This window comes from Heptranchias perlo, chromosome 4 (genome assembly GCF_035084215.1).
Source record: "Heptranchias perlo isolate sHepPer1 chromosome 4, sHepPer1.hap1, whole genome shotgun sequence".
NCBI lineage: Eukaryota > Metazoa > Chordata > Chondrichthyes > Hexanchiformes > Hexanchidae > Heptranchias > Heptranchias perlo.
The window spans coordinates 47,828,983-47,856,515 of NC_090328.1; the positions used below are offsets into that span (position 1 = coordinate 47,828,983).

General features: G+C 42.7%; 1 protein-coding gene across 5 annotated transcripts in view; it reads left to right on the forward strand.

Moving 5' to 3' along the window:
• LOC137320906 (centromere protein F-like) overlaps nucleotides 1–27,533 on the forward strand; it is a 346,288-nt gene that overhangs the window by 246,821 nt on the left and 71,934 nt on the right. For all 5 annotated transcript variants that reach the window (XM_067982890.1, XM_067982888.1, XM_067982891.1 and 2 more), the window contains one exon: nucleotides 4,686–4,808. In XM_067982890.1, coding sequence (XP_067838991.1) covers nucleotides 4,686–4,808 — 123 coding nt within the window. The remainder of the gene's footprint in view (nucleotides 1–4,685; nucleotides 4,809–27,533) is intronic.

Here is a 27,533-nt window from a genome sequence, read left to right on the forward strand (position 1 = left end):
AACCGATTAGGGACCAAAAAGGAGATCTATGCATGGAGGCAGAGGGCATGGCTGAAGTACTAAATGAGTATTTTGCATCTGTCTTTACCAAGGAAAAAGATGATGCCAAAGTCACAGTAAATGAAGAGATAGTTGAAATATTGGATGGGCTGAAAATTGATAAAGAAGGTACTAGAAAGGCTAGCTGTACTTAAAGTAGATAAGTCACCCGGTCCTGATTGGATGCATCCTAGGTTGCTGAGGGAAGTAAGGATGGAAATTGCAGAGGTACTGGCCATAATCTTCCAATCATCCTTAGATACAGGGGTGGTGCGAGAGGACTGGTTCAAAAAAGGGTATAAGGATAAACCCAGCAACAACCGGCCAGTCAGTTTAAACTCTAAACTGGGGAAATTTTTAGAAACGATAAACCGGAACAAAATTAACAGTCGCTTGGACAAGTGTGGATTAATTAAGGAAAGCCAGCACAGATTGTTTAAAATCCTGTTTAACCGACTTGATTGACTTTTTTGATGAGATAACAGAGATGGTTGACGTGGTGTATGTGGATTTCCAAAAGGCGTTCGATAAAGTGCCGCATAATAGGCTTGTCATCAAAGTTGAAGCCCATGGAACAAAAGGGGCAGTGGCAGCATGGATACGAAATTGGCTAAGTAATAGGAAACAGAGAGTAGAGATAGATATATTTCTTAATGCTAAAGGGATCAAGGGATATGGGGAAAAAGCGGGAACAGGGTACTGAGTTAGATGATCAGCCATGATCATTTTGAATGGCGGAGCAGGCCCGAAAGGCCAAATGGCCTATTCTTGCTCCTATTTTCTATGTTTCTAAGTGGTGAACGGTTGTTTTTCGGACTGGAGGGAGGTATACAGTGGTGTTCCCCAGGGTTTGGTACTAAGACCGTTGCTTTTTTTGATATATATTAATGACTTGGACTTGGATGTACAGGGCACAATTTCAAAATTTGCAGATGTCACAAAACTTGGAAGGGTAGTAAACAGTGAGGAGGATAGTCATAGAATCATAGAAAGGTTACAGCATGGAAGGAGGCCATTCGGCCTATCGAGTCTGCGCCAGCTCTATGCAAGAGCAATCCAGCTAGTCGCACTCCCCCGCCCTTTCCCTGTAGCCCTGCAAATTTTTTCCCTTCAAGTACTTATCCAGTTCCCTTTTGAAGGCCACAATTGAATCTGCCACCACCACCCCCTCAAGCAGTGCATTCCAGATCATAACCACTCGCTGTGTAAAAACGTTTTTCCTCATATCACCTTTTGGTTCTTTTGCCAATCACCTTAAATCTGTGTCCTCTGTTCCTTGACCCTTCCGCCAATGGGAACAGTTTGTCTCTATCTACTCTGTCTACACCCTTCATGATTTTGAATACCTCTATCAAATCTCCTCGCAACTGTCGCTGTTCCAAGGAGAACAACCCCAGCTTCTCCAGTTTATCCATGTAACTAAAGTCCCTCATCTCTGGAATCATTCTAGTAAATCTCTTCTGCACCCTTTCTAACACCTTCACATCTTTCTTGTGTAATACCTTTTTTACACAGCGAGTGGTTAGGATCTGGAATGCTCTGCCTGAGGGAGTGGTGGAGTCAGATCAATCATGGCCTTCAAAAGGGAACTGGATAAATACTCAAAAGGAAAAATTTGCAGGGCTACGGGGAAAGGACTGGGGAGTGGAACTAGCTGGATTACTCTTGCATGGAGCCGGCGTGGACACGATGGGCCAAATGGCCTCCTTCTGTGCTGTAACCTTTCTGTGATTTCTGTGATTCTATGACTACCCTCCTCAATGTTCACTACCCTTCCAAGTTTTGTGTCATCTGCAAATTTTGAAATTGTTCCCTGTTCCTGTACCCCTTTTAGAGTTGTGTCCTCTAGTTTATATTGCCTCTCCTCGTTCTTCCTACCGAAATGCATCACTTTGCATTTTTCTGTGTTAAATTTCATCTGCAATATGTCCGCCCATGCCACCAGCCTATCTATATCCTCTTGAAGTCTATCACGATCCTCCTCATTGTTTTGTGTTTTCCAAGTTTTGTGTCATCTGCAAATTTTGAAATTGTGCCCTGTACACCCAAGTCCAAGTCTTTTAATATATATCAAGAAAAGCAGTGGTCTCAAAACTGACCCCTGGGGAACACCACTGTACACCTCCCTCCAGTCCAAAAAACAACCATTCACCACTACTCTCTGTTTCCTGTCCCTTAGCCAATTATATATCCGTGTTGCTACTGCTCCCTTTATTCCATGAGCCGCAATCTTGATGATAAGCCTACCGTGCGGCACTTTATCAAAGTCCATATACACCACATCAGCTGCATTGCCCTCATCTATCCTCTCTGTTACCTCATCAAAAAACTCTTATCAGGTTAGTTAAACACTATTTGCCTTTATAACAAATCTGTGCTGGCTTTCCCTAATCAATCCACCCTCGTCTAAGTGATTGTTAATTCTGTCCCGGATTATCTTTTCTAAAAGATAGTGATGGACTTCAAGAGGACATAGACAGGCTGGTGGAATGAGCGGACAGTGACAGGTGAAATTTAAAGCAGAAAAATGTGAAGTAATACATTTCGATAGGAAGAATGAAGACAGGCAATATAAACTAAATAAACAATTCTGAAAGAGGTGCAGGAACAGAGAGATCTGGGGGTATAATGCACAAATTGTTGAAGGTGGCAGGGCAGGTTGAGAAAGCAGTTAGGAAAGTATATGGGATCCTGAGCTTTATAAATAGAGGGATAGAGTACAAAAGCAAGGAGGTTATGATGTACCTTTATAAAAGGTCCTTCACACTAACACCTGGAAAACTGGCATGCATGTAGCATTAAAATGATGGAAAATGGCCCCGTGTTTCTTAGGCCTTTGTAAAAGTTTTCACAATCATTAGCAAGCACTTATCAAGCAGGCTCCCCCTTCACCCCTGCGATTCTACTGATTCATATTTGAGTCTGTGAACAAAACTGGGACTAGAAGTGATTAATGAAAAAACATTTGTTATTGCTTTTGCTCAGCAGTTTAATCACATTGAATTTTTATGTTATTGTTACCACCCCAAAGTGAAATATACCTTTCTTGTTATCTGCCTTTTAAACTACATAGGTCATAAAATTTAAAAGAAAAAGACATTGGGGGTGATTTTACCCCCCAAGAACGGGAGGGTTGGCGGCGGGTAGGAGGTGAAAATAGTTGTTTTTTTGGGTCGCACCTGAAAAATTTTCGGATTTTGCATTCCCAGTGGGAAGCCTGTACTTCTACGCGCCCACGCTAAACCCGGAAGTGAAGCCGGGTAGCGGTCGCGACCCAAAAAACAACTATTTTCAACTCCCACCCGCCCCCAACCCACCTGTTCTTGGGGGTTAAAATTACCCCCATAAAATCTATTGCTAATGCTGAGTGAATAAATGGAAACAAGTTTTAAATAAGCATTCTGGAGTATGCTCTCCAGGAATGAATAGCCTTTTTACTGGATTTTAGTTCAACATATTGGTATTTTGACATGGTGCTTTGAGAAGGCTGAAGGGTGAACCTTCTTTTTCAAGGGGTAAAAGGAAAGTAGAAAAATCACATTAAAAAGTAATTTCCTTTATTTCATCCCAAATATGTCATCTCAAACCCTGACTGTGGCAGAATTTATCACGCTACTTCAAGCACCATGAATAATTTTCTAATGAAGAGGTTAACCTTCATTTCCAAATTCAAATCTCAGCATACCACGTTAGTCACAGTCTGCATTAAGTGGAAAAAACATGATTAATTGCATAGTTACTTTTAAGTGTATAACTGAGTGCATGTGTTGATTTTCTTTTTTTTAAAAGACATTGATCATTCTTATTTTTGTCCTGTGGTGGTTTGAACAAGTCCTTTGAAAAATTGCTTCAAGAAAATCCCCCCTCTAAACCAAATACTGTGAGTGCCAGGAGGGTTTGCTATTTTAATTGCTGATAAGCTATTAAAATGAGTATTAGGTTTGTAAATTTTCACTAGAATATGGTAAATAGTTTTGTTTGTATTCTTTCAGCACTGAATATTTTAGGTCATTTTAGTAACCAACCCCCTAAGGAAGTATTGTGGAATCCCCAAGATGTCACCTCTTTTGTTTTTTTTGCATTTTTATTCACATCGCATGAAGTTCAAATTTGAGAAATTCATTGCTCCTTGTAACCCCGGCTGCCTTCCCAGCATGCAGACAATACCAGAATCTCCTTTTGCATTCTACAGGGAGAACAGATACAGATTCAGCAGATTTTTGCATTTTATTCTGTGAAATTTTGATGGACAGCATCGGACTGGTTTGTTTAACTGCTGTTGTCATTCTGTCTATAAAAGCTCAAGTAACAAAACCATTCATCAGTTTGATTTAAAATTATTTATCTGTAATTTGATATTAATTAAATGGCACAGTGAATAAAATGTTGGATCACCTCTCAAAAGAATTTGACTTTTATGAAAGACTGATTAGCAAAGATGCTTACAAAGGTACTGCTTACTGATGGTACATTTAAAATGAGCTCTCACAGCCATAGGTTGTCAAATTTGGACATTTAAAGTCCATTTTATTATGCTATTTATTGAAAGTACTTAGCAGTGCTTGCAACTTTTGTGTTTCATTCTATGTGGAAATAAAATCCAATCAACTTGATTATTCAAACAAATATTTTTTTAATTCTTATAGGCAACAAGTGTAGAGAACCTTTCCTTGCAGTGGCTGATGTCAGGAAGGAATCTGACTAAACAACCTGTGACTCTCCTAGATCTTTGCTATGGCAGGATGGATAACCTGAACCTTCAGCATGTGGTAAGTATAAGTGAAAATGTAAGAAACATTAGTCTAGACAGTCAATGTTGAGATGGTAGTTTAATCTTGAATGAATTAGAGAAATAAGATAACTATTGAGCTGGATAAAAATAAAAACAGCACTACAATTAATATTTATCTTTGTCATCTCCAGTCTCAACTACTTCAATGCTCTCCTGGTCAGCCTACTATCCTCCACAGTCTGTAAATTCAGTTCTAAATTCAGCTCTGCGGTCCGTATCCTATCTCATACCAAGGCCCGTTCACCCATCACTTCTGTCCTTGCTGACTTATCTTGGTACCCAGCCCCCGATCTCTCCAATTTAAAATTCTCATCCTCGTGTTTCAATCCCTTCATGGCCTCATCCCTCCTTATCTCTGTTTGGACCCTCCTTAAAACCCACTTTTTTATCCAAGCTTTTGGGCTTTCCTCCTAATATCTCCTTCTTTGACTTGGCATCCATTTTTGTCTGATTAAGCACCTGGGGAAGTTTTTCTGCATTAAAGGTGCTATATAAATGCAAGTTGTTATTGTTTATCTTCATGGCTAGTTGGCACATTTAATGTGATATGATACTAAACTTAGTACAGTATTTAAATTACAGTGCCACACAAATATTTCTTCATTGTAAGAAATAGAGTTGCATTTTTAGTTTATGCATTGTAAGAAAGGCCAACCAATTGTTTTCCACTGGAATCACTGCGCAACCTTGCTCATGAATACAAACATTAAAATCATACGGGTCTTTAAGTTTTTCTTTGGAATCTATGATTTCCATGCAGCTGTTTCACTAAACTCCACAGAATACAAATAACTATGATAATCTAAATTTTATGAATTACCCTCATGAACACACCTGCATGTGAGTTTCACAGCACAAGAGTTTACTGGACCAATATTAGTAAGTGTAGACCTGAACTGATGACAGTAATCACAATTGAATGCTGGAGATGCAGCTGAAATTGTGCAGCTGTGTCTGTGACCTTTATAGCTGTTGATTTTTATAGAATCCAATTTTTTCAGCCCTACTGTATTCACCACTAACTGCAGAGGCAGTGACTTTGAAGTGTCTGATGGAAAAATTTGCTGTATGTCAAAGAAACTGGGGAAAGGGCATATTGCGTTTTTTTTCCTGTGTCAAGGACCTGACCTATCAGTTTCCAACTGGAACAAATTTGCAGTGACAGTTTCCAGTTTTCTTAGATTGTACTTTTGAGTACACTATTCCAACCTGACTATCTTGACTATCTGGTTGGTTATAAATTATTTTCATGCTAAATTATTCATGAAGTGCACTCCATCATGCAATACACCTGGTTAATGACTAAATGTAACAGACTTCAAAGTTCAGCCCTGGATGCTTCCAATACTTCTGTAATATGCTTGATGATGCTTGAAAAATAATGCATTGTGCTTTAAATATAAAAGTGTCTGCAGTGTCTAATTATAATTGATTTGAGTCCTTACTTTATATCATTACCCCGGGAGCTAAGATTTGTTTTTGCCAATGATGCAGATTTTCTTATTTTAGCAACTGTTGAAAGATTCAGCTTTGGAGGGAGTGAAGCATTGTAAAAAGAGGGTAGAATGGTGCTACTCACAATTGCATAATAGTTTTATAAATTTGTGCCAGTTTTTAATATTCCAACGTAATAGCCCAACAACAGCTGGAAGATCCCACCAAATTCTTTGTATGAGGGAGTTATTTTATTTATGTTCTTTTACTGGAAAAGGAGTCTTGTCCGTGACGTTATGAGTCTCGGAATTCACCCTACCAGATTCCAACTAGTCTGCAGCTTAATAAAAAATCAAAAATACCTTGGGGAATGGTCATGGACTTAATTCAGCTGTGGGCAGCTGTTCTCCCCTAGCACTATAGCATTAAATGGTGGCTTGAACACTTGTGGGTCAGAAGTCATAGCATGCATTGATATTAGTATATAAATGGCATTGCTAATCTTTGCGAAGCTAAAATATGTGAAATAATAGGTTAGCCCTTGAATTCAAGCTAGTAGCTGTAGAAAATGAAACCCTTATGTTCTCGTGTGAAAATACGAATATGCATTTCATAAGTTTACTAAGGCAATAAATTACATTCTGGTGGTTGCTAAGATATTTTAATTAATAATTGTGGCTTAAGATTCTGTAGATTTTGTATTATTTTGCAGTAAGTACAAACATGATCCCCATAAATTCTTTGCTGAAGGCTCCAGCAGTATGTGTGTTTTACCGAGTAAGAATATAAGAACTCGGAGCAGAGTAGGCCATTTGGCCCCTCGAGCCTGCTCCGCCATTCAATAAGATCATGGCTGATCTTCTACCTCAAGTCCACTTTTCCGCCCTATCTCCATATCCCTGATTCCCTTAGTGTCCAAATATACATCGATTTCAGTCTTGAATATACTCAACGACCGAGCATTCACAGTCCACTGGGGTAGAAAATTCCAAAGATTCACAACCCTCTGAGCGAAGAAATTTTTCCTCATCTAGGTCCTTATTTTGGCCGATATAATGGCCGACTCCTTATCTTGAGACTATGATCCTTGGTTCTGGACTCTCCAGCCAGGGGAAACAGCCTGTCAGCATCTACCCTGTCAAGCCCTCTAATAATTTTATACATTTCAATGAGATCACCTCTCATTCTTCTAAACTCTAAAGAGTATGGGCCCATTTTACTCAATCTCTCCTCATTGGAAAATCCTCTCATCCCAGGAATCAGTCAAGTGAATCTTCATTGCACCCCCTCTAAGGCAAGAATATCCTTCCTTAGGTAAGGAGACTAAAACTGTTCACAGTACTCCAGGTGTTGTCTCACCAGAGCCGTATATAATTGCAGCAAAACCTCCTTACTCTTATACCCCAACCCCCTTTCAATAAAGGCTAACCTTCCATTTGCCTTCCTAATTGCTTGCTGTACCTGCATGTTAACTTTCTGTGATTCATGTATAAGAACACCCAAATCCCTCTGAATACCAACATTTCTTAGTCTCTCACCTTTTAAAAAATATTCTGCTTTTCTATTCTTCCTACCAAAGTGGATAATTTCACATTTCACCACATTATGCTCCATTTGCCACCTTCTCGCCCACACACTTGACCTGTCTATATCCCTTTACAGCCTCTTTGCATCCTCCTTCACAGCTTATTTTCCCACCTAGCTTTCTATTGTCAGCGAACTTGGATACATTACATTCGGTCCCCTCATCTGAGGCCCAAGCACTGATCCAGCAACCTGCAACCTGCCAACCCGAAAATTCCAACTCTCTGGTTTCTGTCCATTAATCAATCCTCAATCCATGCTAATATATTACCCCCAATCCCATGAGCCCTAATCTTGTGTAATAACCTCTTGTGTGGCACCTTATCGAATGCCTTTTGAAAATCCAAATGTACTACATCCACTGGTTCCCCCTTATCTACCCTGCTAGTTACACCCTCAAAAAACTCAAATGGATTTGTCAAACATGATTTCCCTTTCATAAAACCGTGTTGATTCCACATAATCATATTATGATTTTCTAAGTGCTCTGTTACTACGTCCTTAATAATAGATCCTAGCATTTCCCCTACTACTGATGTCAGGCTAACTGGCCTATAGCTCCCTGTTTTCTCTCTCCATCCTTTCTTGAATAGCAGGGTTACCTTTGCTGCTTTCCATTCCACGGGGACAGTTCTAGAATCTGTGGATTTCTGGAAGATGCAAACCAATGCATCTATTATCTCTGCAACCTCTTTTAAAACCCTAGGACAAAGGCCATCAGGTCCAGGGAAATTGTCGGCTTTTAGTTCTGTTAATTTCTCCAGTACTTTTTCTTTACTAATATTAATTACTTTAAGTTCCTTATTCTTATTAGACCCTTGGTTCCCCACTATTTCTGGTATTTTTTTTGTGTCTTCTACTGTGAAGACAGAGACAAAATATTTGTTTAATGTCTCTGCCATTTCCCTATTTCCCATCATGTTTTCTCCTGTCTCTGCCTCTAAGGGTACCACGTCTACTTTTGCTAATCTCTTCCTTTTTACATACTTGACGAAGCTCTTACAATCTGTTTTTATATTTCTTGTTAGCTTACTCTCATGTTCAATTTTCTCCTACTTCATCAAATTCTTGGTCATCCTTTGCTGATTTCTAAAACCCTCCCAATCCTCAGGCTTACTACTCTTTTTGGAAACATTGTAAGCCTCTTCTTTTAATCTGCTACTATCCTTAACCTCTCTAGTTAGCCATGGTTGGATCACATTTCCCATGGAGTTTTTATTCCTCAAAGGAATGTATGTTCATTGAGAATTAGGAATTATTTCTATAAATGTTCACCATTGCTTATCTACCGTCATATCTTTTATTTAATTTCCCAATCTACCTTAGCCAACTTGCCCCTCATACCTACATAATTGGCTTTGTTTAAATTTAAGACCCTAGTTTCGGACTTAACTACATCACTCTCAAACTCAATATGAAATTCTATAATCACTCAATATTATGATCACTCTGCCCCAGAAGATCCTTAACTATACGATTACTAATTAACCCTGTCTCATTACACAATACTAGATTTAAAATATCCTATTTACTAGTTGGTTCCTCAACATATTGTTCTAGAAACTGTCTCGAATGCATTCCATGAACTCGTCCTCCAAACTACTTTTGCCAATTTGATATGCCCAGTCTATATGAAGATTAAAGTCCCCCATAATTATTGCATTAACCTTGTTACATGCTGTTCTAATTTCCTGATTTAGACCATGTCCAACACTATCACAACTATTAGGGGGCCTATAAACTACTCCCACCAGTGTTTTCTGCCCCTTGTTATTTCTTGGCTCCACCCATACTGATTCTACATCCTGATTTTCTCAGCCAAGATACTTTTTCACTACTGCCTTTATCTCATCCTTTATTATCAGGGCTACCCCCCTCCTTTTCCATTTTGCCTATCTTTTCTAAAAGTCAAGTACCCTGTGATATTTAGCTCCCAACCTTGGTCACCCTGCAACCATGTCTCAGTAATGGCTACTAGATCAAACCCATTTATCTCTATTTGTGCCATTAATTCATCTATCTTGTTACAAATGCTTCGTGCATTCAGATATAGTACCTTTAATTTTAACTTTTTACTATTTTTTCCCTGATGTGACCTCAGTCACTAATGCCCTATTATCTTTGTTAAACTCTCTGTCCCTTCCTGACACAACCTGCTTGTTTTTACCCAAATTGTTACTCTGCTCTACAGCCTTGACTTTTCTCTTTCGACTTATAAATTTACTCTTACCTGAACCCTCCCCCCCTCTTATTAGTTCAAAGCCCTATCTAACGCCCTATTTACTCGATTCGCCAGGACACTGGTCCCAGCCCGGTTTAAGTCGAACTCGTCCAAACGGAACAGCTCCCTCTTTCCCCAGTATTGGTGCCAGTGCCCCATGAATCGAAACCCCTGCTTCCCACACCACTCTTTCAGCCACGCATTTAACCATCTAATCTGTTTGATCCTATGACAATTTGCGCATGGCTCAGGTAGTAATCCAGAGATTATTACCTTTGAGATTCTGCTTTTAAATTGTGACCCTAGCTCCTCAAAACTCCCTCAGCAGAACCTCATTTCCAGTTCTACCTATGTCGTTGGTTCCTACATGGACCCCGACAACTGGATCCTCCCCCTCCTGCTTCAAGTTCTCCTCCGGGTATCAAAGATATCCTTAACCCTGGCACTGGGCAGGCAACACAGCCTTCGGGACTCCTGCCGAGGCTGCAGAGAACAGGATCTATCCCCCTGACTATACTATCCCCTAACACTACCACCTTTTCGCTCCCCCCACTTGAATGGCCTCCTGTACCAGGTAGCAAGTATCTCTTACCTGTTGGACAAGGGCAAAGGCTGAGGCTCCTCCACCACTGCATCTGGACTCCCCTTACCTGCCTGACTCGCAGTCACATCCTCCTGTCCTTGACCGTTAACCAAATCTAAACCTCTACCTAATCTAAGGGGTGTGACTGCCTCCTGGCTCAAAGTGTCCGTGTAACTCTCTCCCTCCCTGATGCATTGTGATGTCTGCACCTTGGACTCCAACTCAACAACTATGAGCCGCAGATCCTCGAATTGTAGATACTTACTGCAGATATGGTTGCCTGGGGATCATGCTGCTCTCCACAAACTCCCACATACTGCAATTGCGGCACACCACCTGCACTGCCATCTCTATCTAACATCTATAAATTAAAGAAGCAATACAAGAGCTGCCTTTGTACAGTGCATTGGTGTGTTAAAGTAACACATGATGAAGCAGTAGGATATAAGTGGCTGTGGCCATTCTGGTCATTTTGGAGCTGCTTCTCCAAAGGACAGGAGGGAAGATTAGCCCTCACTATTCTCATCCACCTATTAACGCCTGGTTCAAGAGCAGCCATTTGACAGAGGCCTGTGGACAAGTTGTATCCTGCCATCTCAGCTGAAAGTGTTACAAGGACCCTAAAAGGGGGAGAAAATAAAATTACGAATTTGTGGAGGGAACTGTGCAAAACTTTTATTCATAAAAGCTTTATAGTTAATTTAGTTTTCCTTAGGTTTGAATACATTTATTACTCTTGCACTATTTATACTCGTATATTTTGTTTGAAATGTGCAAATTATTAGTAGGTGGAAAGAGTGGACAAGTTGTTATTAAGTGATATGGGGCCATGGTGGGTATATGGAGTTAGGTCATAGATTAGCCATGATCTCATTGAATGGTGGAATAGGCTCAAGGGGCTAAATGGCCTACTCCTGCTCTTATCTTCCCATGTTCCTATCAGTATAAACTTTTACACAAGGTTCTGGTGTTCATAATGTAGAGCAATAAATGACTTAGAGATAGCTTTTTTAATTTTGTGAAACCTAATATTAAATCTTCAAGAGTTTAAATTTAGATTTATTTTTGAAGTCGGTTGTACATTTTGAATATATAATGCTTACAGGAGGAATACAATAAAGCTTCTTAACATGGTTGTGCTCGGCTGGGATCAATATGGCTTTACGGGCCAAAGCAATTTAGTTGTTGTGTCCGTCTGGAGCTGAGGAAATACCAAGCAGTGTGCAGCTCATTCAGCTCACTCAGCACAACCCCCTCACTGCCCCCAAGTACAGCCAGCCACCCATATACAGGGGAAAAGAAGTACCCCAATCAGCATGACTGTGAGCATACAGCACCCCTGCCAGTTCCGTAGCCAAGCTGAGCACTAAAGATCGTTCTTCCAAAGACTTGTGTTTAATTTAAAGTTTGCAAAATTCAAGATATAATGTAAAAATAAATGTGATCTTTTGCTAGCTTGAGACATAGAAACGTCAAGAGAAGATAAGAGAATGACCATATTCTCCGGCTTAGCGTATGCAGCGCTGCGGAAGATTGACAAGTAATACATTAAAATTCTTATGTCTGTGCACTTCCTGTCAATTTTTTCCATTATAAATTCCTATATCCATATTTATAATGGAAACTGCCTATGTAAACTTGCCACACTATAATTACACCCTCCCATCAGTGGAGGAGCTGCAACAGCATCACTAGCAGGAGTGTGTAATTACAGCATGGCACGTTACTTGGGCAGCTTCCATTATAAATGTGGGCATAGTAATTTATAATTGAAATATAAACTAAGGATAGAATACATGTGTTTAAAATGGGGACTGAATTATGTCTGTGTCCAGGTCCAACTATCTTCCTGCCCTATATCCTGTTTCATCTGAAGGTGGCACTTGGTATCATCTCCCTGTGTGTATCACCATGGGAAATCGACTAGTAATACATATATGTTTGTGCGCACTTCCTCACAAATTCCTGTGTCTACATTTATAATGGAAACTGCCCCTGTAAACTTGCTACAATATATTTACACCCTCCCACCAGTGGTGATGCTGCAGTACATTAGTTTTACATCTCCCAGCTCCTCAGTCTGTACTCCTAAGCTCCAACCAAATCTACTTTTTTTGCTTTTCAAATTGCACTAAGTTTTGCTATTTAACTTATAATTAATAATATAAAATCAAAGTAAAATAAGGAAGGAATGTTTGACTTTAAAATGGGAATTTTATCTGCATTACATCTGAATGCCCTGGTCCAATTATCCTCCACCCTCTAACCCCACTTCACCTGAAGGTTACACTTGATCTTGTCTCACTGTGTCAACGTCATGGGAAATCATGGTTATTGTGTACAAACGCCACAATGAAACATATGTTGCTGTATATCAGCATACTTCATTGGTGTGTTTGATTGGGACTGATGCCCATTTTATAACCTAAAACATTCTACAACCAGTAAGAACAGATGTTGAGTTCATTAAATTCCTGCATCTCTGTTTGACACATTCAACAAATGACAGGAGTTAGTTTCCTCCAAAGGGAAGGAGAAAGGGAGCAGAGCCAAAAGTGATTGATGTAAAGTCATTGCCCTCTTGAAAACTCTCTCCTTCATCATAAAGCAGACTTAACTGACCCTCTCCTGGTTTTAGAATTTCAAATGAACTTGGCATTTTTTGTAATACTGCAACAGAAACATTAAAAAATCATTGTACATAATGTATTATTTTATATTTGTACTGTATTTTTAAAGATTCAGCTTATTGCTATTGCCATTTCCTACTCTCTGTGGTCTCATGGTGGATTATGTGGATTATGTGCTAATGGTAGCACATCATCAGTGACTAGTAAACGATAACATTGTGGTATAGAAAGCAGTATAATTATATGAATCTTCACAGTGAATGAAGAGATTATAGTTTTATCTAGCAGGCATAATTACAGATTAAGAAAGATACATTTCAATTTTTTTAAATGTTTGCATTTTTATCTAACCCTCAAATATAAATGTCTATTATCTCTACTAACAGTTATTTTTGGAATTTGTACAGTAAAGAGATATTTAAGGAATACCATAGAATAAGCCCCAACTGGCTTTATCATTGGATGTTAATGTGACAAATACACCCACATGATTAACCTTTAAAACAAAATACTTATTTACAAGTATGTATATTTATGAAAAAAAGTAAACTGATGGCAAGGCTACCTGGTTGAGGCTCCAGCCCTCTTTTCATTTCCAAAGCTCTAGCATCATAGAAGTTTGCCAGGGCTAATTTCCCAAGTTTGTGCTGCCAGTGAGGAGTCTTGCCTACCAGCTGCTCATATTGGGGGATCAGAGGCAGCACACCCATGATTTCCAATATGCGTGGCCGGCAGGTGAGTTTCCGTACTGGCAGTGCCAACTAGGAAAATTACTGGCTGTCCCACTGCCCATTGAAAGCAATGAACCATATTGGGAGCTTAGAGGCAGAACACCATCTTTCTGTGCAAAGCTTTGGAAGAGCATAGTAATAATGACAACTGCCTCATGGTATGTTTTTAAAAATTTGTTTTAAGTATTTTGTTTTAAAATTAGTCATGGGGAGTATTTTTGTCAGATGAATACATGAGGATAAGGCCATTGTAGGATTTTATCATAAGGTGTATTTCTTCAGTGCTGAACCATATCAACAACACTACAAAGCAATGGACCATGTAGTTTTTATATACTTTTTAATATAACACATGTATTTAATACTTTATTTTGCTGTACAAACAAAGTTTCTTTTGCAAAACTAGTCTAATTATATATTGTTTAAAGGACATTTTAAAATTTCTCTGTTGTGTAAAAACAAGAAAAGAAAATTCCACTATACCTCAAACAATGCCCTGAAAGTGGAGTAATAACAATCTGCCTGTTTATAATTTTAAAATGTTGGTGTTCTTAAAATGTTTGAGCATATTATAGTATAAATTTAAGTGCAAAGGTTAAACAGACTTTAATGCCATGTGTGAGAATTACACAGTTAAAGTCATTCCAGTGATAAAAGATCAGCCACCCAATCACTGAGGTCACTGAATGATGACCCTAAATTGTAAACCTTTTACAAGTCTTGATAATGAATACATGAGATCAAAATCTCTGCATTGTTCTTCCCTGCTCAAAATATTAAATCATAGTAGTCCCACAAATGCTTTATGCTTTTCAGTAGTGAGTTTTTATACTTTCAGTTATATGTCCCATATTCTTTTACATCTGTAAAGATAATTCATCCCAAATCTGTACGGGAGATGATTCCTAATGCACATAGTATTTGATCTTCCCGAAAGTAACCTGTCTTCTAGAGCTTAAACTAAGAACCTAATTCAAAAGTGGCAACTCTAGTGGCTTAGCATCATATCATCAACAACATCTTGAAAGGAAATATTAGCTGTGAACAAGATAGAATACTGCTATGTGTAAGATACTTATCAAAGTTAATCTAAAATTGCAAATCATCAGAGCAAAATGTACCTGCAAAGAAATTTGTGTTAATATTTTCACTTACATGAATAAACAAAAAATCTCTTTTTTAAGCTTTTAAGCACATTCACACACAAATACATGTGTTTCCCATAGGGTAAAGCGAGGAATTGCAAAGACAATATAAGTCTTTTTGGTTACCGTTTCTCTTTCTGAGTATAGTTATGCAAATGCTTAAATATAGATAGATAGATTGTGAAGTAGAGAAATCTTTATAACTAAATTAAGATATATTATGCCAACTCATACAATTACAAAGTCATTCTATCCCCCTTTGGGAGCCTTCTGCTGACTCTTATTATCATGCTTCTTCACTCAGCCAATGGAGAGCGATGGTCTGAGCCTCAGTTTTCTCTGTGGCCATATTAGTGACACCTTGGGAGGGACTTTCCTCAGAGCTAACACTCATTTTGGGCCAATAGAAAGAGCAGAATCGGTTATTTAAGGCAACTGCCTCAAATCTGCCCCCCAAACACTGCACCTGCATTCTTCTTCCAAAAAACCACCAGTCCCCTTTATGACCCACCGGAAGTGCTTACTGCCCCATGTAAATAAGGTCAAGGGGGTGTGGCCAACCTCTCTGACCCATTCCCCTTTATGTCCCAAAACACCCCCAATAATTAATGTCACTCTAAATGTGGCAGTAATAGCTGCAGGAGATATCCCTGTGGCATGTACCGTTTGGAGGCAGCCATTTTGAATGGTCATACTGAATATTTGCTGCTACCTTTACTCAGCTCTGCTCAAAGTACTGCTTAGCACTCTAGACATAGATTTCACTTTGGGAATACTTTTATTTTTGTGTTATGAGGAGGAGGACACCCAAGTGACCAGATTAGAGACCCTTTGCATGAGGCATCGTAGAAAGTATCTCTTCCCTACATGTGAACACTCAGTCACCAAAATTTACAAAGCTGCACTACTGGGGCTTTCTGAGCTATTGGGGAAATATGCTGGCTGATGTCCTGCAGCCTATTTCCAGCAGGAGAACAGCATTGTCTGTCTCAGTCAAGATCACCATTGCTTTAAACATCTTTGCATCAGGATCGTTCAAGGCAATATCAGGTGACCTATGTCGCATTAGCCAGCAACTCATTGCTGCCTCAAGAAAGGCATAAAATGCTCTCTTCATAAGCTCTGTACAATTCATTTGCTTCCAATAAAAATCGAAAAGGAAAGAGGAAGAGCAATCCAAACCTATAGGCTAGCTGGCTACAGGCAATTGATGGAACTCGTGCACTCAAAGCCCCCTATGAAAACTCATCTATTTTATGAACAGAAAGGACTTCCATTCCATCAATGTGCAGCTAGTGTGCAATGCTAATCACCTGATCCTACTTGATCATGCGAATACCCCGGGTGATGCCATGACTCTTTGATCATGTGACAATCTACCATTCTCAAGGCCGTGTATCAGGGTGGTTAATTGCTGACCAAGGCTATCCCCTCTACTCATGGCTGATGACTCCAGTGAGGCTTCCACAGATACCTGGGGCGAATTGATATGATAAGGCCATGCGACCACAAGAAGTGTCATAGAGTGTTCGGAAATCTCATTTTAGGTGCCTGGATAAATTCGGTGGAGCACTGCAGTACAGCCCAGCCACAGTCTCCGGAATCATTGTGGCATGTTGTGTGCTTTAAAACATTGCCATGAAGAAAGACTTCTTGCTTTTGGAACCTGAAGATAATGATGACGATGACAACGAGGGAGAGGCAACACCTGCAACCCCACAGCATGAGGAAGGGCGCAGGAATGAAAGGAAGTGGAACAGGAGAGCACAATTGATAGCCTAGTTCCTTCAGAAAATGAAGGTTGACTCATCAAAATAAAGTCACTTCACACCGGCATGTTCATCCCCCACACCTTCTCAAAGTCCATCACTGTCCAAGACTTTTGCCAAGTTCATTCATCATACAGAAGTCTTCATTTCCCCTGCCATCATCCAACTTCCAAAAGTTGAACACATACACAAAAATGAACTCAAAATTCTATGTTTTCAAGTCATTTTTACTTTAAACAACAATATTTACAAGGAAGTACCACAAAAATCTATTCTCCCCATCTAAAAATACTTCTGAGCACTTCGTAACAGCTTCCCAAGACAAGAATCAGCTCAGCTCTCCAAGGCTCCAAAGGGGAACCATCCCAGCCACTTACACCCAGCCTCATCTCATTCAGGAAGCACCTCACGGGACTAAGGTTAGCAGCTAAAATAAATAAGGTAGCTGACACGAAGTGGAGTCACACCGGGTAATTTAGACATTTTGCGATAATGTAAAACGGTTGATGGTGAATCAGCAGCCCATTATTTCCATTGAAATAAAAATAAAACAGTAATGGTAGATTTTATTCACGAGGAATGTTGGCTGGGATACTAGGGGCCCGATATTACCAGGGTGGCGGGTTCGCGGCGGGGGGCGCGATTGGGCGCGTGGGTAACGCGCCCGGTGAAATCAGTCTGCCCCGAACGCAATCGCAGGCTGATTGGATCCACTTACCTCTTGTTCCGGGTTCCCCGCTGCTGAGCTGCGCGGCGGGCGGACTGCACATGCGCAGTAAGGTCTGTCAGCTGGAGGAGCTCTATTTAATGGGGCAGTCCTCCATTGACTGATGCTGCAAGAAATAGGAAAAATTACAGCATGGAGCAGCCCAGGGGGAAGGCTGCTCCCAGGTTTAATGATGCCTCACTCCAGGTATCATTGGATGGGGTGAGGAGGAGGAGGGGGAGGACAGAGATCTTCCCCCCGGCGGGTGGGAAGAAGCGGCCTGCCTCTGCCACCAAGAAGGCCTGGCTCGAGGTGGCAGAGGAGGTCACCTGCACCACCAACATATCGTGCACCTGCATACAGTGCAGGAGGCGCTGCAATGACCGATGTAAGTCAGCCAAAGTGAGTACACTTACTCATTCCCCTACACTCTGTCTGCCACATCACCGCCCCCACCCCACATCTCCTTCTGCACTGCCAACACTACTCTGTCACATCACCCCTCACACCCACTCAAACCTCATCCTCAACTTACCTGCACTTACTCACCTCACCTGTGCTCATCCCGCCACTACCACTCAACCCAATCTTCATACAATCTCATGGCTCTATCTCATACTCACCCTCTCATGCATCTCTTTCACAGTCAGCCTCACTCAACCTGCCACTACCTGTGCTGCAGCCACAGGGCATGCATCACATATGTGCAGTAGGCAGCGTAAGGCAAACGTGTCGTGACCATGAAGGGGATGCACAAAGGTGTTTGAGGGTTTGTTATGGTTTTTACTTATATTTAATTTCTGAGCAACTCACATCACATATTATATTGGCATCACTACTGCCACATCTTTGCGAATCTTGTCTGGTTTGTGCAATAATACCATTTCCTGAGGATCACTATGAAGACCCACACCTGATGCCACCCATTGTGTCACTGCAGAGTGGGTGGAGATGTATTTGCAGGGCACTTTTGTGCAGACGACTGAGAGACCTCGGCGATGTACCTGGTGGCACCCTGGAAGGATGCGGAGAAGTTGTTGAGGGCAGTGGTGACGTTGACAGCGACATGTAAGAAGATGGTGCTCGGGCCAGCCGGGAGCAGCTCGGCATGAAGGAGGCTGCAGATGTTGACGACTACATTTCGAGTGACTCTGAGCCTCCGTGTGCACTGCTGCTCAGAGAGGTCCAGGAATCTGAGCCTCGGTCTGTGGACCCTGTGGCGAGGATAGTGCCCTCTGCGACGCATCTCTCTCTGCGGTTGCCCTCCCTCCTGCTGTGCAGATGGATGTGTCAAAGCACTGTGTTGTGGAGCTCCACGTGTCAGAGGTGGACGGCGTGGCCGGCGAGGCTGGTTATGCTGTTCGCCCTCCGAGGAGGTCATGACTGCAGCTACGGCGGCCCCCATCCGGAAGATGTACATCTGAGGGGGTCCGCAAGGTAGGTACATGTGTCTGGACACCTGGGTAAGTGTGCAAGTTGGTGAATTTTCTTGTTAGGAGGAGGGTAGTGGAGGCCAAACTTTGTCCAAAGTGACAGAGTGGCCTCCTGCAATGAGTGAGGGTCTCCCCCCCCCCCCCCAACCTGTCAAATGGACCTTTGCAGCTGCCACAAGCTGATGGCTGCAACACGTCCATTTGAACTGGGAGTGTTTCCCCCAATACGGGAAACAGTCCCAGTTGTATGTAAAACCCCAACCCTCCTAAAATATCACGTTAATCAGGTCTGTAAACGACCTGAAACACCAAAATAAATAGCTTAAGTGGCATCCCGCCGGCTTTAATTGCCGGCGGGAGTCCCATATGCGGGGGCTGCGCGCGCATGTCAGCGCGTCTGTGGGAAACCCGGAAGTGGGCGGGTTGGAGCCGGGCTCGCGACCCGCCCCGGGCATCCCCGATTTTCGGAGCCCCCCCGCCAGGAACGCACCTGATTACAGGTGCTAAAATCATGCCCTCGGAGAATTCCTGCTCCTCTTTGTATTTTGCCCGGGATATTTAACATTATTCAAAAGTTGAATAATACTGGTGAGTGTTCAGAACTACCCAGGTCCATATGTGCTTTTAAATGTCATTTTTGTACATCTCATTTAGGTCTGACAATTGTTCTTTAAGGTTGAATGAAAAATGTGTAGCCATGACATTTTGCTCTTTGAATTCACTTGTTTATTCACTTAAGGGATTAGTGTGACCGCTGCCTAGGATCATCATTACATCATGCTGTGAACCTCTTTTTAATACATCTGAAATAGATGTCTTTATTTTTGCAACAAAAACAGAAAATTCTGGAAACACACAGCAGGTCATTCAGCATCTGATGAAGGGCTGTATGCCTGAAATGTTGGCCTGTAAGTTGCTCTGAGCGACGAACGCTCCATAGATTTATACTAACCCACTAACTTACCACGATCTTTACTGCGGGTACTTCCTCTAATAGGAAGTTGAGAAGAGCCCAGCATTAACTCCAGCGAAGCTAGAACCCTGGGAGAAGCGAGAGGATCACTCTCTCCCCTCCCCTGCAGTGTAAAAACCAGGAAGTGAAAGCTACAACAATAAAATCATTTGTAAAAACAGGTTTAGTCAGCGAGAAAAAGAGAGGGTAAGAAATAATGAATTAAACAAAAGAGACAATTAATTTTTTTTTAATGACCAAAAACTATTAAAATAAGGAGTAATGAGACTCCACGTTTTTAAAAGTTAATTTTTAGTTGTTTGGCAGTCATTAAGTCGTGGTTTAGACCTAATGGGGCTTAAATAGGATAACCCCCAAAAATGTGCGCTGGGATCCCGGTACATAGTGAACCCATGCCCGTTTGTTGCGATGCAGGCAACATGTAACATTCGTGCTGTCTGCTGTTTTAAATGATTGTTGCGTGCAGCCAGTGCTACCTGCGCTGTTGATTGGCTACATGCATCAGCAGGGGGCGTCCCTATCTCGAGTGGCTCGTGCTTCTTAAAGGCAGCCTGCACATGATAAAGGGGAGGTGCATGGTGGCTGCAAGAAGTGGTAGGAGTCATTTCAAAACTGAATCTGTGCTGTGATATTTTGAAGAATGGCTGCGCCTGCGAGAGAGCGTGCACCAAGGTTCCCAGATGATGCACTAGAGGTCTTGGTGCAAGAGGTGGAGAGAAGGAGGGGCATCCTGTATCTGCAGGGGGGCAAGAGGCCCCCCCCCAGATATATGTTCAAGAGGCAGTAAAAGGAAGTAGTGGAGGAGGTAAATGCCAGGATCATAGCTCCAAGAACATGGATAAAGTGCAGAAAGAAGTTCAAAGATTTAACACGAGTTGTCAAGGTGAGTGAGTTCAAGTTTCAAGTAGCATATCGTACCAACTGCACCACTAGCATCATCCACTGCTCAATGCACTACACCCCTCATTACCCACCTACCAACAATCTTATTCAATTAGTATTCAACCGTCCAAATCAGATGTTTTATCTCACCCTCACACATTACCACTGTTGCAAGCCTCACACCCACAACTCACAGTTCACACACACTAGCAGCAATTCAACCGTGGCAGCCACATCACTTAAACATCTTGCAGGTCACTCACTGACACAATTCCCTCTTTCTTGCAGGAGAAAGTGGCGCATAACAGGAGGTAGCAAGAAAGAACTGGAGGAGGACAAGCGCGCCTACACGTCTTAACTCCCATGGAGGCGATATCATGGGAAGGGCCATCGCTGAGGCCATGGCTACTGGTGGTGCTGGATGGATCGGTGATGAGGGTCTCTGCATACCTAATCCTCCTTCTCTCTTCGTACTTCTCCCTCATCCCACAATCTTTTCTGTCTCACGCGCTGCAGATGGTGTAAGCACTTCTTACTTTCTCCTCTTCCCTCACCACAACGCAACCCGTGTCCCTATGTCATTTCAAATACCCAAGAACTGAAACCTTCCCAGTCAGAGGAGACAGTGGAAGAAGACAGTGATGATGAAGAGACACCGTCACTTGATCTTACACTCGCAGTCTCCAGCTCAGAGACTGACACTGCGCATACTTTAGAGGCTAGGATAAAGGAGGGATCTGCACGTGGTGAGACACCGGGCACAAGTGCACGGGAGCAAGGGCGGGGGGAAAGGATACTGCAGGTGCCAGCTCGCTGGTGGGGAAGGCCGCACACTAGTTCTGCTGCAGAGGATTCAGATGATGACTTCGATGGGCCAGGCTACAGAAGAAGGTGTACACAACCAAATGCTTGGTGCATTAAAAAGCCTGACCAGGAAACCTGCACACAATGTCAAGAAACATGGAGGAGTCCAGCTCCAGCTACCTCCATCAGCACACCTGGAGAACCCACCATGATGCAGCGTCTGATGACCGACGTCACAGTTTCCATTGCAGCACAAACATCTTCCATCAAAGGTCTGACTGTTGTATTGGGAGCTCAGACTGCTGCTACTGTGGCTCTGGATACTACTGTTGAAAGGGGCTTTCAGGGCATCATAGCAGTCCAGCAATCTGTTCTCCAACAGACCACCAGGATTGCTGAGACGCAGCCCAGGGAGAGTGCAGTGGCGCCTTGGAAGATGAACCTGCTGTCCTCTCTCAGGATGACAGCATTCCTGCTCCCACCCCTGCTACTCCGCCAGTACCCTTGCCGTTGCCTGTCAGCTAGCCAGACCAGACTACTGCAGCCCGGGCCAAGATAGTGCAGTTTGAAGCTGGGCCCTCTTAGCCCACAGCTGGTCAAGGTCATCCTCCAAGCCCATTTGCAGCCTCCTCAATTGAAGTTCAGCAGCCTTCCACCACCCCATGCTTTAGCTACTGGAGAAGCACCTTGTAGGAGCACTAGGAAAGGTAAAGGCACACCAAAATCAGGCACTAAGGGAATGCACTAGGGTGATTAGTTTCATTTTGTATGCTTTTTTTAATGATTGGATTGATAAATTTGTATTTGAATTTGCATTCGGTGGTGGTTTTTATTTCTGCGATGAGCTGAGGGAGAAAGTAGTGTAATTATAAGGAGGACGATTTGATGGTCATGCGAGAGAGGAAAGGTAAGGAGTGTGGGACTGTCGGTGAATGGGGAGTTGTCGTTGAGGTTACTGGTATCGCTCATTAATAATCTGATCACGCAGAGCCCTGGCAGAAAGGGCCTGTCTACGTTGTAGCCTCCCTTCCTCTTCCTCCACTTCCTGTTGCACTTCCTCCTTCTCCGCCACATACTCCTCCGCCTCTTCCTCTGCCTCTTTCTCCTCTTCCTTTGCCTCTTCCTCTTGCTCAGATTCTCGCCTGATAAGCGGTGGCAAGGGCTATTCACTCATAATGGCCAGCTTGTGCAGCATGCAGCATACAACGAGAAATCTTGCTACCCACTCAGCTGAGTACTGCAGGGCTCCTCCAGAGCCATCCAGGCAGCAGAAGCGTTGTTTGAGGATGCCTATGGTGTGTTCTATGATGTTCCTTGTGGCAACATGGCTCTCATTGTAGGCCTGCTGTGCATGTGTGCGTGGGTTCCTGACCGGAGTCATGAGCCATGTCATGAGGGGATAACCCTAGTCGCATAGTAGCTAGCCTTTTACTTGCTGTACTGGTTGAAATACATGTGGAACAGAGGATTGCCGCAGGATGAAGGAATCATGACTGCTGTGAGGATAACGGGCATTCACTTGTGTGATGTGCTGCATGTAGTCGCACACCAGCTGCACATTGAGGGAGTGGAATCCCTTTCTGTTCATGAATATCGCCGAGTTCAGATGAGGAGAAAGCTTGGCAAAATGCGGGAAACCTGTAATGCAAGCAAAACCTCGTACTCACTCCTTCTGCTTGTCCCTGGCAAGAGGGAATGAGATGAATCTGTTTCTCATTGCGTAGAGAGCCTCAGTGACCTCCCTTATACAGCAGTGCACTGCAAACTGTGAGATATTGCTTATATCTCCAGCAGCAGCATGAAAGGAGCCAGAGCCATAAAAATTAAGAGCCATAGTTACCTTGACAGCCACAAGCAATGCTGTCCTTGCCTCACTTTGAGGCTGCAGTTGTGGCTGCAGCAGTTGACAACTTTTAGTCACAACCTCTTTAGTGAACCGAAGGCATCTGATGAACAGGTCAGCGCTGAAGTTGAGGTAAGAGAATTGCTCCCTGAAGACCCTCTGCAGATATGGCCTCCTGCTGAGTGTCCTGCTCCTCCTCCTCCCTCCTTCAGCAGCTTGTCCTGCTCTGTGTGACCTCTCTTCCTTCTCCCAGTCATGTTCAATTCCCAGAGAAAGCCCTACCAGGCTACCCATGTCTGGAAGCAATTTTTTTAAATGCCACTAAAAGTACTGCAAGACCAGCCAGACCACTCTCTATTGAATATTGAAACTTTAGCCTAGTATAGGAAACTAGGCTAAAGTTTCAATATTCAATAGAGAGTTGGCTGGAGTGTGGTGTTCCAAAATTTCACTGGTTGCTTCAAATCAGTATTGCACACTGATTCATGTCATCGTCTCTCTATTCTACATGCTGCTGGTGGTTGTTAACTCGCAAACCCCTTTACCAGGGGTATTTAGCCCACAAAATGAGTGCTAAATGGCCCAATTTCACCCCTGGTATATTTTACCTGTTTTGTGGCGAAATTAGTTAGTTTCCAGCTGGGGAGAAGAGTTAATTGGTGCTGATGCGTTGATTCTGTCGATTGAGACCGGCAATAGCCCTTTAAGGTGAAGCTGACAGATCGCCGGAAAACCAGGAAGAGCAAGTTCCGGATTTCTGCATTTGTCTGCGCATGTGCGAAAGCCGGAACTTGCACTTTCATTTGGCCACTAACAATGGAGAGCGCTGTTGAGCTCACTGTTCTTTTTCAAGCAATTTCCGGCCAGTTAACTTATTTGTTCTCTCCACAAATGCTGACTGACTTGCTGTGTTTTTAAAGCATTTTCTGGTTTTGTTACAGATTTCTAGCATATGCAGTTTTCAACTTTTCATAGAATCATAGAATCATAGAATCATAGAAGTTACAACATGGAAACAGGCCCTTCGGCCCAACATGTCCATGTCGCCCAGTTTATACCACTAAGCTAGTCCCAATTGCCTGCACTTGGCCCATATCCCTCGATGCCCATCTTCCCCATGTAACTGTCCAAATGCTTTTTAAAAGACAAAATTGTACCCGCCTCTACTACTGCCTCTGGCAGCTCGTTCCAGACACTCACCACCCTTTGAGTGAAAAAATTGCCCCTCTGGATCCTTTTGTATCTCTCCCCTCTCACCTTAAATCTGTGCCCCCTCGTTATAGACTCCCCTACATTTGGGAAAAGATTTTGACTATCGACCTGATCTATGCCCCTCATTATTTTATAGACTTCTATAAGATCACCCCTTAACCTCCTACTCTCCAGGGAATAAAGTCCCAGTCTGTCTAACCTCTCCCTGTAAGTCAAACCATCAAGTCCCGGTAGCATCCTAGTAAATCTTTTCTGCACTCTTTCTAGTTTAATAATATCCTTTCTATAATAGGGTGACCAGAACTGTACACAGTACTCCAAGTGTGGCCTCACCAATGCCCTGTACAACTTCAACAAGACATCCCAACTCCTGCATTCAATGTTCTGACCAATGAAACCAAGCATGCTGAATGCCTTCTTCACCACCCTATCCACCTGTGACTCCACTTTCAAGGAGCTATGAATCTGTACTCCTAGATCTCTTTGTTCTATAACTCTCCCCAACGCCCTACCATTAACGGAGTAGGTCCTGGCCCGATTCGATCTACCAAAATGCATCACCTCACATTTATCTAAATTAAACTCCATCTGCCATTCATCGGCCCACTGGCCCAATTTATCAAGATCCCGTTGCAATCCTAGATAACCTTCTTCACTGTCCACAATGCCACCAATCTTGGTGTCATCTGCAAACTTACTAACCATGCCTCCTAAATTCTCATCCAAATCATTAATATAAATAACAAATAACAGCGGACCCAGCACCGATCCCTGAGGCACACCGCTGGACACAGGCATCCAGTTTGAAAAACAACCCTCGACAACCACCCTCTGTCTTCTGTCGTCAAGCCAATTTTGTATCCAATTGGCTACCTCACCTTGGATCCCATGAGATTTAACCTTATGTAACAACCTACCATGCGGTACCTTGTCAAATGCTTTGCTGAAGTCCATGTAGACCACGTCTACTGCACAGCCCTCATCTATCTTCTTGGTTACCCCTTCAAAAAACTCAATCAAATTCGTGAGACATGATTTTCCTCTCACAAAACCATGCTGACTGTTCCTAATTAGTCCCTGCCTCTCCAAATGCCTGTAGATTCTGTCCCTCAGAATACCCTCTAACAACTTACCCACTACAGATGTCAGGCTCACTGGTCTATAGTTCCCAGGCTTTTCCCTGCCTCCCTTCTTAAACAAAGGCACAACATTTGCTACCCTCCAATCTTCAGGCACCTCACCTGTAGCGGTGGATGATTCAAATATCTCTGCTAGGGGACCCGCAATTTCCTCCCTAACCTCCCATAACGTCCTGGGATACATTTCATCAGGTCCCGGAGATTTATCTACCTTGATGCGCGTTAAGACTTCCAGCACCTCCCTCTCTGTAATATGTACACTCCTCAAGACATCACTATTTATTTCCCCAAGTTCCCTAACATCCATGCCTTTCTCAACCGTAAATACCGATGTGAAATATTCATTCAGGATCTCACCCATCTCTTGTGGTTCCGCACATAGATGACCTTGTTGATCCTTAAGAGGCCCTACTCTCTCCCTAGTTACCCTTTTGCCCTTTATGTATTTGTAGAAGCTCTTTGGATTCACCTTTGCCTGATCTGCCAAAGCAATCTCATATCCCCTTTTTGCCCTCCTGATTTCTCTCTTAACTCTACTCCGGCAATCTCTATACTCTTCAAGGGATCCACTTGATCCCAGCTGCCTATGCATGTCATATGCCTCCTTCTTATTTTTGACTAGTGCCTCAATCTCCCGAGTCATCCAAGGTTCCCTACTTCTACCAGCCTTGCCCTTCACTTTATAAGGAATGTGCTTACCTTGAACCCTGGTTAACACACTTTTGAAAGCCTCCCACTTACCAGACGTCCCTTTGCCTGCCAACAGACTCTCCCAATCAACTTCTGAAAGTTCCTGTCTAATACCATCAAAATTGGCCTTTCCCCAATTTAGAATTTTAACTTTTGGGCCAGACCTATCCTTCTCCATAGCTATCTTAAAACTAATGGAATTATGATCACTGGTCCCAAAGTGATCCCTCACTAACACTTCTGTCACCTGCCCTTCCTTATTTCCCAAGAGGAGGTCAAGTTTTGCCCCCTCTCTAGTCGGGCCATCCACATACTGAATGAGAAATTCCTCCTGAATACACTCAACAAATTTCTCTCCATCCAAGCCCCTAATGCTATGGCTGTCCCAGTCAATGTTGGGAAAGTTAAAGTCCCCTACTATTACCACCCTATTTTTCTTGCAGCTGTCTGTAATCTCCTTACATATTTGCTCCTCAATTTCCCGTTGACTATTTGGGGGTCTGTAGTACAATCCTATCAAAGTGATCTCTCCCTTCTTATTTTTCAGTTCTACCCATATGGACTCAGTGGGCGAACCCTCGGATATATCCCCTCTCACTACTGCCGTGATATTCTCCCTAATCAAGAACGCAACTCCCCCTCCTCTCTTACCTCCTGCTCTATCTTTCCTATAGCATCTGTACCCTGGAACATTGAGCTGCCAGTCCTGCCCCTCCCTTAGCCATGTTTCAGTAATAGCTATAACATCCCAGTCCCATGTACCCATCCATGCCCTGAGTTCATCTGCCTTGCCCATCAGACTTCTTGCATTGAAATAAATGCAGTTTAATCTAGACTTCCCTTGGTCTTTGCCCTGCTTTCTCAGACCATCTGTCCGGTCATGTTCTGTACACTCTCCCTTACTGCCTTTTGTTTCTGTCACC